The sequence below is a fragment of the Rhinatrema bivittatum genome, chromosome 6, assembly GCF_901001135.1.
Source record: "Rhinatrema bivittatum chromosome 6, aRhiBiv1.1, whole genome shotgun sequence".
NCBI classification, from domain to species: Eukaryota; Metazoa; Chordata; class Amphibia; order Gymnophiona; family Rhinatrematidae; genus Rhinatrema; species Rhinatrema bivittatum.
This window is the reverse complement of record NC_042620.1, coordinates 255,435,760-255,449,306: the sequence shown is the minus strand read 5'-3', so window position 1 is coordinate 255,449,306 and position 13,547 is coordinate 255,435,760. Positions and strand designations below refer to the sequence as shown.

The 13,547-nt window shown below is 48.0% G+C and overlaps 1 protein-coding gene across 1 annotated transcript in view; it reads left to right on the top strand.

Moving 5' to 3' along the window:
• LOC115094691 (transmembrane protease serine 9-like) overlaps positions 1-13,547 on the top strand; it is a 98,952-nt gene that overhangs the window by 21,118 nt on the left and 64,287 nt on the right. The window contains exons 4-5 of the mRNA XM_029607942.1: positions 470-632; positions 3,772-4,049. Of these exons, the coding sequence (XP_029463802.1) occupies positions 470-632; positions 3,772-4,049 (441 nt within the window). The remainder of the gene's footprint in view (positions 1-469; positions 633-3,771; positions 4,050-13,547) is intronic.

The window sequence follows — 13,547 nt, the reverse complement described above, 5'->3', positions numbered from 1 at the left end:
GAAGAAAGGAGCAGAAGTAGAGGTAGTCATAAAGGTAGGGCTACAGCAGGGTTTTCAAAACTTGAACTGGTAGTCTCACAGCCAGTCGAGTTTTAAGGCTATTCAAAATGAATATGCATGAAAAATCTGCATACATTGTAGACCTAATATATGCAAATTTATCTCATGCATATTCATTGTGTATATCCTGAAAAACTGACTGATTGTGGGGTCATCAGCATAGGTTTGGTAGCCCTGGGCTAGACGTAGAGAAGTAGAGAGAGATGTGGTGGAGTAGAGCTAAAGGTGGGGTATATGTAGAGATACGAGTAAGAATAGAAGTGAAGTACATGTGAGCTAAATGTATAGGTAGAGATAGAGGAAAGTGTCGGGACAGAGGTAAGCCTAAGATAGGATAAAGGATAGGAAACTGTATTTGGGATTCTTGCTGGACAGTAATAGTTCTTTCCCTTTCTCTTCTATACCATAGTCTGTGGGAGGCCAGTAGTCAGTAGCCGGATCGTAGGGGGCTCCAGTGCCCAAAGGGGACAATGGCCCTGGCAGGTCAGCTTGCAGGAAAATGGATCCCATATCTGTGGAGGCTCCTTGATCAGCAACAAATGGGTGGTGACTGCTGCCCACTGCTTTCAAAGGTGAGTGCATGAGCACAGCACTATGTGAGAGGACAGATTTGCCTAGATGGGATTGTAACTCAAAGAGCTCCATTAGAAGCAGCAAGCACTGTCACCAGCTAATAGGGGTGTGCATTCGTTTGAAACATATTGGCAGTCCGCAACGTATATGCCACGGTCACGAAACGTATGGCGAACCCCCACGAATACAACATATCACTAACGAATAAACCCCCACCCTCCTGACCCCTTCAAGACTTGCCAAAAGTTCCTGGTTGTCCAGCGGGGGTCCTGGAGCCATATCCTGCACTTGGGCCATCAGCTGCCAGTATTCAAAATGGTGCCGATAGCCTTTGCCCTTACTATGTCACAGGGGCTACCAGTGCCGTTGGTCAGCCCCTGTCACATGGTAGGAGCACAAGATGGCACCGACCGTCCATTGCTCCTACCATGTGACAGGGGCCGACCAACGACACCGGTAGCCCCTGTGACATAGTGAGGGCAAAGGCTATCGGTGCCATTTTGAATACCGGCAGCTGACAGCCTGAGTGCAGGAGATCGCTCCAGGACCCCTGCGGGACCACCAGAGACTTTTGGCAAGTCTTGGGGGGGGGGGCAGGAGGGTGGGGGGTTGTAGTTAATTAAATTTAAAGGTTTGAGATGGGGTTTTTTTGGGGAAACGAATACATATGTAACTAATGAACAAATCGGGGTCCCCCGAGAACAGATGCAATGGATCTGGGCCCCGACGAATACAATACTGAATGGGACGAATCCATCCCTGCTGCACATCCCTACCAGCTAACCATGATAAGCAAATTATTGTATCAACTTCCTGGACTATTCAATAAGAAAAATATCATAAATCAAATGACTAATGGCTGACTATTGCCCACGGATCACTGATTATAATGTCTTTTTCAATCTTTGTTAATGCATTTGAAAATTCTTAAATGTTCACTTTTATATATTTTTAATTTATATATAAAGCCACCACTTAGCTGTAATGCACATGAGTTGGTGAAACTACCCCAGCACATGGATGTTTTGTTTGATTGTGCCACTGGTTGTCCATTATAACCAAAGGTCCATGTCATTGTCCATTATGGGGGTGATCTTCAAACTGTCTGCACTGGGACAAAGAGCACATGTTCTTTTTACCTGTGGGCTTTGTGCAGATTTTTAAAGAGAAGGTATGTGAGCACTTTTGCTTTGACATTTGCAACAGCTATGAATTGTTCACGGCTACTTGCACCTGCTTTTTCTGCAGGTAGATTTTTTGCTGGAAACGGACGCATGAATATTTGAAAATGCTATCTGCATGCGTACTTTTCCTCCCCATCCTAAACACGCCTATTAGAACGCCTCTTCTCAATGTGGATAAAATAGCATTTATAGTGGAAGGCCGAGTTGATTTTTCCCTGCATGGAGGGAAGGACATTTTCAGACAGCTGAATAATGTAGGTAAAACACATTTTCCTCAAGTAAATCACTTTTGGGCCGATATGGTAAAAATCTCTCGGCGCGCGCACAGCACACACTCCTGTGTGTGTGATATAGTAAAGTAATTTATTTAAATTGGGGTCCGCGGCAAAAAGAGGCGCTAGAGACACTAGCGCGTCCCTAGCGCCTCTTTTTGGACAGGAGCGGCAGCTGTCAGCGGGTTTGACAGTTGATGCTCAATTTTGCCGGCGTCGGTTCTCGAGCCCGCTGACAACCACGGGTTCGGAAACCGGACGCCGGCAAAATTGAGCGTCCGGTTTCAACCCGCGAGCCACAGGCCCATTTTAAATTTTTTTTTTTTACTTTTTTTAACTTTTGGGGCCTCCAACTTAATATCGCCATGATATTAAGTCGGAGGGTGCACAGAAAAGCAGTTTTTACTGCTTTTCTGTGCACTTCCCCGGCGCCATCAGAAATTAACGCCTACCTTTGGGTAGGTGCTAATTTCTTAAAGTAAAATGTGCGACTTGGCTGCACATTTTACTTACTGTATCGCGCGGGAATACCTAATAGGGCCATCAACATGCATTTGCATGTTGTGGGCACTATTAGGTTTGGGGGGGTTGGACGTGCGTTTTCTACGCGCTATTACCCCTTACTGAATAAGGGGTAAAGCTAGCACGTCGAAAACACGCGTCCAATCGCAGGTTAACAGTGCACCGGGGAGCGCACTGTACTGTATCGGCCTGTTTGAAAGTAGCCTTCTATAAGCAGACTGTACAAACATTGACTGTCTCTTATAAGTGACTAGATCATAAGCTCCAAGAAGCTGTATCTCTACAGCACTGCGTGTATCTGATATATGCTATACATGATTATTAATAATAATGATAATAAAACCAGGAATGCTGCATCACTCATTGTCTGTTACAGTTTCCTGTCATCAACTGTGTGGGGTGCTGTGTCACTGACTGTGTTTTAAGCATAGCGTTATGCTTCTAACTGTTCATTATAGGCAAAGGATGCTCCATCACTCATTGTCCATTAAGCAGAAAACACTGGAGAAGGTCCAGAGAAGGGTGACTAAAATGATAAAGGGGATGGAACGGCTCCCCTATGAGGACATGCTAAAGAGTTTAGGGCTGTTCAGCTTGGATAAGAGAAGGTTGAGAGGGGTTATGATAGAGGTCTATAAAATTATGAGAGGTCTAGAATGGGTAAATGTGAATCAGTTATTTACTCTTTCAGATAATAGGAGGACTAGGGAGCACTCCATGAAGTGAGCAAGTAGCACATTTAAAACAAATCAGAGAAAATTATTTTCATTCAACACATAATTAAGCTCTGGAATTTGTTACCAGAGGATGTGGTTAGTGCAGTTAGTGTAGTTGGGTTTAAAAATGGTTTGGATAAGTTCCTGGAGAAGTCCATTAACAGCTATTAATAAAGTTGACTTAGGGAATAGCCATGCTACTACTGGCATTAGTAGCATGGGATCTACTTAATATTTGGGTACTTGCAGGTATTTGTGGTCTGGATTGGCCATTGATGCAAACAGGATGCTGGGCTTGATGGACCCTCAGTCTGACCCAGTATGGCAATTTCTTATGTTCTTACTGTCTGTGCTATAAGCAGAGTGCTATGCCACCAATGTTCCACTGTATATAGCATGCTGTATCACCAGCTATCCTCTGCTAACCTGTTTCCTTGCTTTCAGTTCCAGGTTTACAGTCTCGCTGTACAAAGTGCGCCTGGGTGCATACCAGCTCTCCAATTCCAGCAACAATGGGATAATCTTTAACGTGAAAAATGTTATAATCAACTCAAAGTATACCTGGGTCTCAGTCTCCAGTGGAGACATTGCACTGGTGGAGCTCCAGATTCCTGTGACGTTCACAGATTTTATCCTCCCTATCTGTTTACCTGATGCCTCTGTGCAGTTCCCTGCAGGTCTCTTCTGCTGGGTGACAGGCTGGGGAGATATTGGTTCAGCAGGTAAGAAAGAATATAAACCACTGATTATTCTACTCTAGTGTCCATCATGGCATTTCTCATGGTGTCTGTTCTGTAGTAGAGGTGACCAAAATGATAAAGGGGATATAACAGCTCCCCTATGAGGAAAGGCTGAAGAGGTTAGGGCTATTCAGCTTAGAGAAGAGACGGCTGAGGGGGGATATGTGTTGGAAACAGGATTCTGGGCTTGATGGACCCTTGGTCTGACCCAGCATGGCAATTTCTTATGTTCTTAAGTTCTTATCAAATTATCAGTCAGCACTTTTTTAAAGGTGATGTTTTTATTCAGATTTTGAATATACAATTCAACAAGCCCAAATAAACAAAGCCCTAGCAATAACAGCAACATGCAATGCAACTCACCCCTAACACTTTCTACCACCCACGTCTGAGCCAATAACGCTTTAGAGGCTCCCTCTATGACAAAGTCAGCCTCAGAGGCTACTGTTTAGCCATGAAAATTAAAAAGATGGTCCTTACTTTATTAATGTTATGCTTCTCAGTATTAATGTAAAAGTAGGGGTGACAAAGTGCTTCCTATTCTCCATTATCTTTATTTTATTTCAAGGAACCTCTACCTCCAAATTTTTGAGGCCATCGGCATTCTGATGGAACTATTTAGAGGGGACGGGAGTTTCCAGAATTGCTGAATTGATTGGCAGCCTGCAAAAGGGAGCAAATAAATTAGAATTACCGTATGCCTGCTTTGGGAATTTTCAGAGATTCTTTGTTCTCGGGAAGGGGGGGGGGGGGGGATATCAATGGCAAGAGATATCATCCTGAGGCTTAATAAAACTGAACTTCCCTGTATATACTCAGATCAGTTCAGATTCCTTGGTTTTGCCGCCCTGCCAGCAGATGGAGACAGAGAAAGTTTCACTGAGACTGTACATAACCCAGTGTGCCACCTGCAGTCCCTCAGTATTTATCTGTCTCCAGGAGATGGTAGGTGGTGGTAAAACCTGCAGTCTGGAGTATATATTAAAAAAAAAAAAAAAGAAGAAAAAGAGAAGAGAGATCTACAGTTCCTCCCTGGGGGTTATTAGGTCCTGGTGGGGCCATCCCCCCTGGCTTGAGATGGACTAGCAAGGGGTTGGTGACTCTTGATGGAAGCTTGCTCAGAGATTCGGGGGGGGAAGGTATATCTAGTAGCCCAGATCCCTCATCCCCCACAAGGCAGTGTTGGTTTCACTGGCACCAGCAGCACCTGGGCTGCCGGCACTGGCTCGATAGGAAGAACGCCAAGCAAAACGTCACATTTCAGATCTCATCTGAGCAGGGAAGTACTGAATTTCTGTTCTTCTTTATTTCGGGGCTAGTTACAAAATAAAATAGCAAGCAAGAGCGACCCGGAGGCAGGGGAATAATTGTGCCGTTCACTTGGTGTCTTGATTCCTGTTTCAGAACTGGTCACCCGGGGAGTTTCCTGAGGTTCAGGTTAACGGGTTGCACTGCTCGTGCTGCATGACAATGGTGCAAGGCAGACAGTGCTGTTCTTGTGTACACTTGCAGTCACTCCTAAATTCAGACGGCTTGTATTCTGTGTGCATCCCTAGTGGGGCAGGCACTTTGGGAGACCCCCAGCGCTAGACCAATAGCTAAACAAGCCTCGCAGGTGATGGGGTCTAGCGCTGATTCTTTCCCTATCACTGCAGGAACAGCGGCCATTTTCAATTCCCTAGTAGTGTTGCCAGCATCAGTGGGAGAGGCAGGGTTATCCCCGCCTCACTTATCGCTTGCAGTTCCCTGTCCCGCAGAGCTGCACTTGCACTGAGGAGGAATCTTTGGTTCCAGTTTTAATTTGCCTATGCACAAAGCTTGTTTAGTGGAACAGGCAGCAAGGGCTGGCTCTCCGCCCCAATATCCAGGATTCTCGGCCAGTCAAGAGGCCTGAGTTGTTGAGAAGCACGTCAGGCTTTCGGTGATTTTTGGTGCCAGATGTTGAATGGATCCAAGCCTAAACGCGCTGAAGGTGCAGGCAGGCTTTGCTTAGCTGTGTGGTAGGTCATGGTGGCAGTTCTTTTTCCTTGTGCATAGGCGTGTGTGCGCATTCTTGCCACATGGCGGTTGCATGCGTAGGGATGTGTGTGCGTAAGGCGTGTATGTCCGCGACCTGGACTTGGGTGCGTAATTGCGCGTGTACTTGAGCGTGTATTTGCACAGGAGCCGGTACCTGTGACCTAAACTTGAACGCGCATTTATATGGGTACTTATGCACTTACGACAGCGGCCTAGATGAGCACGTATTTACCTTTGTTCTGGAGGGCTGCGCACCTACACCTGGGTGGCAGTGGTGTATGCACAGGAGGCTGCCTAGAGTCGAAGTTCAGGAGAGCTAGGCATCAGGGCGAGCAGGTCTTAGCACCTTGCTATCTGTGACACTTGCCGTCTGAGAGCAATTTAGTCCTCGCTCTCGCTCCATCTTTGTCAGCGCAGTTTAGATCTATTTATTTATTTATTTATTTAGAAGTTTTATATAGCGTCATTCCATGTGAGAATCACTCTATCTCTACTTAGCATTAAGTGAGAGTCTCTTAGGTTTGGGATTTCGAGGAGTTCTTTAATCTGTGATCTGAGGGATCACAGGAGGTTGTGGGGTTTAAAAGTTATTTCTAGTAGATTATTGTTATTCAGGTTAATGTTATTGAATAAAATTGTTAGAGCTTTCTAATGAATTCTTGACTGTATAGGAAGCCAATACATAGCCATCAGTATTAAAGTTGATGTAGTCAAATTTTCTTGCTCCAGACAAAAGTCTAGCTGCAGCATTTTGCAGAATTTGCAGGGGTTTTAGGTGACTAGTCGGAAGACCCAGAAGTAGTGAATTACGGTAATCAAGGATAGAGAAAATGAGGGATTGTAAAACTGTTCTGAAATCTGTTAGTGTTTAATAGAGGTTTTAATCGGCTCAAAATCCGAAGCTTGTGGAAACCAGATCTAATTAGTGTTAGGTTTTGTAGGTTTCGAGGACCCTTGGCTTGAGGTGGCTCTCCCTGAGGGGTTGAGCCCCATAGGGTCCCACCGTCAGGAGGCGAGGAGGAATGGAAACATAGGCAACTGGACCACGGCTGTGGCCAAGGAGAAAGGAGGCGCAGACGAGTTGTCTGCGTCACAGCCACATGATTTCAGATACCTGCACTGAGGCAATACTGCGGGGTGCCCCGAGGAGCGGGGTTTGAGAGAGCAGTCCAAAGTATTGCAATGCCGGGCAGGTCAGCTGACAAAGATGGAGAGAGAGCGAGGACTGAATTGCTCTGAGACAGTAAGCGTCCTAGGCTGAGATGCATAGGGCAGGCCCAAGGAGCGGGAAAGCGTGGAGACAGGCTCTCTGGTGTAGTAACGCTGAGGCTGCCCTGAGGAGCAGGGAAGCAAGGAGACCGGAACTCTGGTGTGGTAACGCTGAGGCTACCCCGAGGACCGGGGAAGCGTAGAGACAGGAACTCCGCTGTGGTAATGCTGAGGCTACCCCGAGGAGTGGGGCAGCGCAGGACAAGGTCCTGGAAGGGAAGCGCAGAGCAGGCCCCCAGAGCCAGAGTCCAAGATTGAACAGCAGGGATCCAAGGCAGGAGCCGCAGGTCTGGAAAACGGGAACAAGCAGCACAGGAGCTCAGGGAACTTGTTGCCAAGTCGGTTAGCGTAGGCCAAAGGAGGTGCTTAAATATTTCAGACTTGTAATGTCATCAGCCGGGGTCGCCCCTGAAGTTCCCGCCATAGGGACTTTAAAGAGAGGCCTGGTGGTGCATGTGCGTGCCTAGTGAGGCATGGAGTTGGAGAGTAGGTTGGCAGCGTCCCAGCCATCATGTGGAGTCCCGAAAGCCAGGAGGAACGTGGCGGTAGCGGCATGCCACAGCTGTAGGCTTACCCGACATGAGTTGGGTCAGCCGCAGCCGTCCGCAGCCAACGGTCATAACAATTAGTTTGCTTATGTGGATTTTCATTGTTAAATTTTCATCAGTTTGGTGCCCTAGATCTCTTAACTTGAGTTGTAGGTGAAACGTTGCAGCTTCCAAGATTTGTTGTGGGGTTTGCTCATATAAGGCCTCTACAGTCCGCCTTACTATCCCATTAGGATCTGATGTCCAAGCATTTTCATTTGCCTCTCCCCCTCCCGGAATCGGCAAGGACCAGCCTGCAGTGGTGGCATCAGCTGGACAAGTTGAGAAGGGGAATAGACCTTCTTGGACATTTGTTACCATGAATGCCAGCCTCTCCAGTTTGGGAGCGGTCTGTCAGGAGAGATCGATGCAGGGCCGGTGGTCTCCGGAGGGGGTCTCATGGTCAATCAACCGGTTGGAAACCAGAACTGTACATCTAGCTCTCAAGGCCCTCCTACTCCTGGTCAGGGGGAGGCCAGTGAGGGTGTTATCAGACAATGCAACCATGGTGGCTTACCTCAATCGGCAAGACAGAACCAAGAGCCGGGCAGTAGCCCAGGAAGCCCGGGAGTTGATCACCTGAGCCGAGCTACATCTAGAGATTGGCAGCATCCCACATCTCAGGCATCAACAATTTACAGGTGGATTTTTTGAGCCGTCATCAGTTGGATCGCAGGGAATGGAAGTTGTCGGACGAAGCATTTCAAATCATTTGTTTCAGGAGGTCCACTCCTCGCATGGACTTGATGGTGACGTTTCGCAACTCCAAGGCCTCTCGGTTCTTCAGCAGATGGAGGGAGACGGGCGCAGAAGGGGTGGATGCCCTAGTTCTGCCCTGGCCAGTGCATGTTCTTCTGTATGTCTTCCCGCCATAGCCATTAATAGGCAAGGTCGTGCGCCGCATAGAAATACATTCCTGGCAAGGTGGTACTCGTGGCTCCAGAGTGGCCAAGATGTCCATGGTTTGCCCTAAAGTTAGGGCACCTGCCAAATCTCTTGCATCAAGGCCCCATTTGTTTCGATCAGGCAGATCGCTTTTGTCTAGTGGCTTGGCTTTTGAGAGGGAGCGTTTGAAGAATAAGGATTATTCGGATGGTGTGGTAGCTACCCTGCTCCAGTCAAGGAAGACCTCCACTTCATTAGCATATGTCAGAAAGTGGGGAATTTTTTAGTCTTGGTGCCTTGAGCACAAAGGGGATCCTCTTCGGGCTCTGTGGGGGGTGTCTTGTCCTTTTTGTAGGATGGCCTCATGAAGGGTTTATCCTTTAATTCCCTGAGAGTTCAGGTGGCGGCTCTAGGTTGTTTTCATTATAAATTGCGAGAAGTTAACTTGTCGGCACATCTGGATGTAGTACGTTTTCTCCGGAGAGCGAAACATTTGTGGCCCCCAATTCAGAATCCTTATCTTTCCTGTAGTTTTAATGTCATCCTGAAAGCTATGTGTACGTCTCCGTTTGAGCCTTTGAAGCAGACAAAATAAATTCAAGTTAGAATAAACAAAGATAAAATGGTTGAGTTTAGGGGAAGGAAGAGTTATAGTTAAGAACCTTCAGGTTTGCCACATGCCATAGAGCAGAGTCTTAAGTGCCTTTTTAAAATCTTTATAATTTGGGATAAAGTGAATATGGTATGGGAGAGAGTTCCATAATATTGGACCAGCAATTGAAAAGGCACACCTGCAGGTTAGGTCCAGTCTAGCTGTTTTTATTGTTGGGACCTCTAGCATACATTTGTCCATGGATCTTAGTTGACGGGATGGCCGGTACAACCTTAAAATGGGACATAATCTATAATCCTTCAACCATTTGGCTAAATTGTGAACAATGGATAGCACCTTGTAATGAATGCAATAGTGTATAGTAAGCCGATGGAGGGATCGTAAGACAGGAGTAATGTGCTCTCTGCGTGGGATGTTGGAAATTAAACGAAAGGTGGAGTTTTGAATGTGTTGAAATGGATAAATGGTAGGGATGTGAATCGTTTTCCATATCGTCTTAACGATAGAAATCGTGTGGAAGGGCAAGAAAATCGTCTTAGGCACGATTTTTTAGTTAAAAAATCGTTAAAAATCGTTTTTTCCGATTAGTGCGCACTAACTCGAGTTAGTGCGCACTAACTGGGAGTTAGTGCGCACTAACTGAAAATGATACAATTTGACACTTTTCAGGTCAGTTAAGGTCAGTTTAGGAATGAATATGTATTCCTATTGGCTGCCCTCTTATTTATTCATGTTACCAAGTTTCCTACTGACAGTATATGGGGGATGGGAAATGGAAACAGTTGGTAGCTTGACAAAACAAGTAATGTGATCAGTCAATGTGACTAGAACTTGTGCCCTAACCCTGATACCAGGGGTATTGTGATCTTCCTGCACACAGTGCCCTATCCCTATTAATACCAGGAGTGTTGTGATCTTCCTGCACACAGTGCCCTATCCCTAATACCAGGGGTGTTGTGATCTTCCTGCACACAGTGCCCTATTCCTGATAATGGGGGTGTTGTGATCTTCCTGCACACAGTGCCCTATTCCTGATACCGGGGGTGTTGTGATCTTCTTGCACACATCCCGGTATCAGGGATAGGGCACTGCATGCAGGAAGATCACAACACTCCTGGTATTAATAGGGATAGGGCACTGCATGCAGGAAGATCACAACACTCCTGGTATTAATAGGGATAGGGCACTGCATGCAGGAAGATCACAACACCCCTGGTATCAGGGATAGGGCACTGTGTGCAGGAAGATCACAATACCCCGGAGGAGTGAGGGTCAGGCAGCTCCCCCCTGTCTGTGAAGCCAGCCTCTCACTAGTAATGCAGGGAGGGAGCTGTCTCAGACTTCACCATTCTCCCCCCCCCCCTCACCCACACACCATTCACTAGCTGGGACATGGGGGAAGTCAGGAGTGAGGGTCAGGCAGCTCCCCCCTGTCTGTGAAGCCAGCCTCTCACTAGTAATGCAGGGAGGGAGCTGTCTCAGACTTCACCATCCTCCCCCCCCCCCCTCACCCACACACCATTCACTAGCTGGGACATGGGGGAAGTCAGGAGTGAGGGTCAGGCAGCTCCCCCCTGTCTGTGAAGCCAGCCTCTCACTAGTAATGCAGGGAGGGAGCTGTCTCAGACTTCACCATCCTCCCCCCCCCCTCACCCACACACCATTCACTAGCTGGGACATGGGGGAAGTCAGGAGTGAGGGTCAGGCAGCTCCCCCCTGTCTGTGAAGCCAGCCTCTCACTAGTAATGCAGGGAGGGAGCTGTCTCAGACTTCACCATCCTCCCCCCCCCCCCCCTCACCCACACACCATTCACTAGCTGGGACATGGGGGAAGTCAGGAGTGAGGGTCAGGCAGCTCCCCCCTGTCTGTGAAGCCAGCCTCTCACTAGTAATGCAGGGAGGGAGCTGTCCCAGACTTCACCATCCTCCCCCCCCCCCCCCCCTCACCCACACACCATTCACTAGCTGGGACATGGGGGAAGTCAGGAGTGAGGGTCAGGCAGCTCCCCCCTGTCTGTGAAGCCAGCCTCTCACTAGTAATGCAGGGAGGGAGCTGTTTCAGACTTCACCATCCACCCCCCCCCCCTCACCCACACACCATTCACTAGCTGGGACATGGGGGAAGTCAGGAGTGAGGGTCAGGCAGCTCCCCCCTGTCTGTGAAGCCAGCCTCTCACTAGTAATGCAGGGAGGGAGCTGTCTCAGACTTCACCATCCTCCCCCCCCCCCCTCACCCACACACCATTCACTAGCTGGGACATGGGGGAAGTCAGGAGTGAGGGTCAGGCAGCTCCCCCCTGTCTGTGAAGCCAGCCTCTCACTAGTAATGCAGGGAGGGAGCTGTCTCAGACTTCACCATCCTCCCCCCCCCCCCTCACCCACACACCATTCACTAGCTGGGACATGGGGGAAGTCAGGAGTGAGGGTCAGGCAGCTCCCCCCCTGTCTGTGAAGCCAGCCTCTCACTAGTAATGCAGGGAGGGAGCTGTCTCAGACTTCACCATCCTCCCCCCCCCCCTCACCCACACACCATTCACTAGCTGGGACATGGGGGAAGTCAGGAGTGAGGGTCAGGCAGCTCCCCCCTGTCTGTGAAGCCAGCCTCTCACTAGTAATGCAGGGAGGGAGCTGTCTCAGACTTCACCATCCTCCCCCCCCCCTCACCCACACACCATTCACTAGCTGGGACATGGGGGAAGTCAGGAGTGAGGGTCAGGCAGCTCCCCCCTGTCTGTGAAGCCAGCCTCTCACTAGTAATGCAGGGAGGGAGCTGTCTCAGACTTCACCATCCTCCCCCCCCCCCCCCCCTCACCCACACACCATTCACTAGCTGGGACATGGGGGAAGTCAGGAGTGAGGGTCAGGCAGCTCCCCCCCTGTCTGTGAAGCCAGCCTCTCACTAGTAATGCAGGGAGGGAGCTATCTCAAACTTCACCATCCTCCCCCCCCCCCCTCACCCACACACCATTCACTAGCTGGGACATGGGGGAAGTCAGGAGTGAGGGTCAGGCAGCTCCCCCCTGTCTGTGAAGCCAGCCTCTCACTAGTAATGCAGGGAGGGAGCTGTCTCAGACTGGTATCAGGGTTAGGGCACTGTGTGCAGGAAGATCACAACACTCCTGGTATTAATAGGGATAGGGCACTGTAAGAGATGACTGTAGTAGATTGAATAAAGATCTGATGTTTCTGCTCTCCTCACACCAAACAAAAACAACACACAAGCAGAGAAGCCCTTCTTACAAAGCTGAGCTAGTGAGTTAAGTAGGAGGAAAAGTAAACATACTGGTGCCAGTGTGGCTACTTAAAAAATACACTTACCAACAATCAATTACATATATTTGAACTGTGTACAGTTCCAGCCAGGACCACCTTTCTAAAATGCACAGTGATTGGCAAATTCAACATGCACTAGCATTTCAGGTGCCTGCTAACAAAAATAATAAACAAACAAGTTCTAGTCAGGTGAGTGCTGATCATTACATTACTTTTTTTGTCAAGCTTCCAACTGTTTCCATTTCACATCCCCCCAACCATATTGGTAACATCAATAGATAAGAGCACAGCCAGCCAATAGGAATACATACATACATATTCATTCCTAAGTGACCTTTACTGACCTGGGAAGTGTGAACACTTTGTTTCATTTTCTGTTGGTGTTCGTTAGTTTCCAGTTCCATTTCCCATCCCCCCAACCATCACCTCAGTGGTAACCTTGGTAACATCAATAGATAAGAGGGCAGCCAGCCAATAGGAACACATATTCATTCCTAACTGACCTTCAGTGACCTGGAAAGTGTTTATTTGTATCATTTTCAGTTAGTGCGCACTAAATCGAGTTAGTGCGCACTAACGGGGAGTTAGTGCGCACTAACTCGAGTTAGTGCGCACTAACACGATTTAACGATTTTTAACGATAAATCGTTAGAATTTCTATTGTATCGTGTTCTATAACGATTTAAGACGATATAAACATTATCGGACGATAATTTTAATCGTTGAAAAACGATTCACATCCCTAATAAATGGTGGTTGTGGTTGCGGTTGCTGGAAGACCTAAGTATAGGGCATTGCAGTAATCTAAACCTGATAGGATGAGCGCTTGCACAA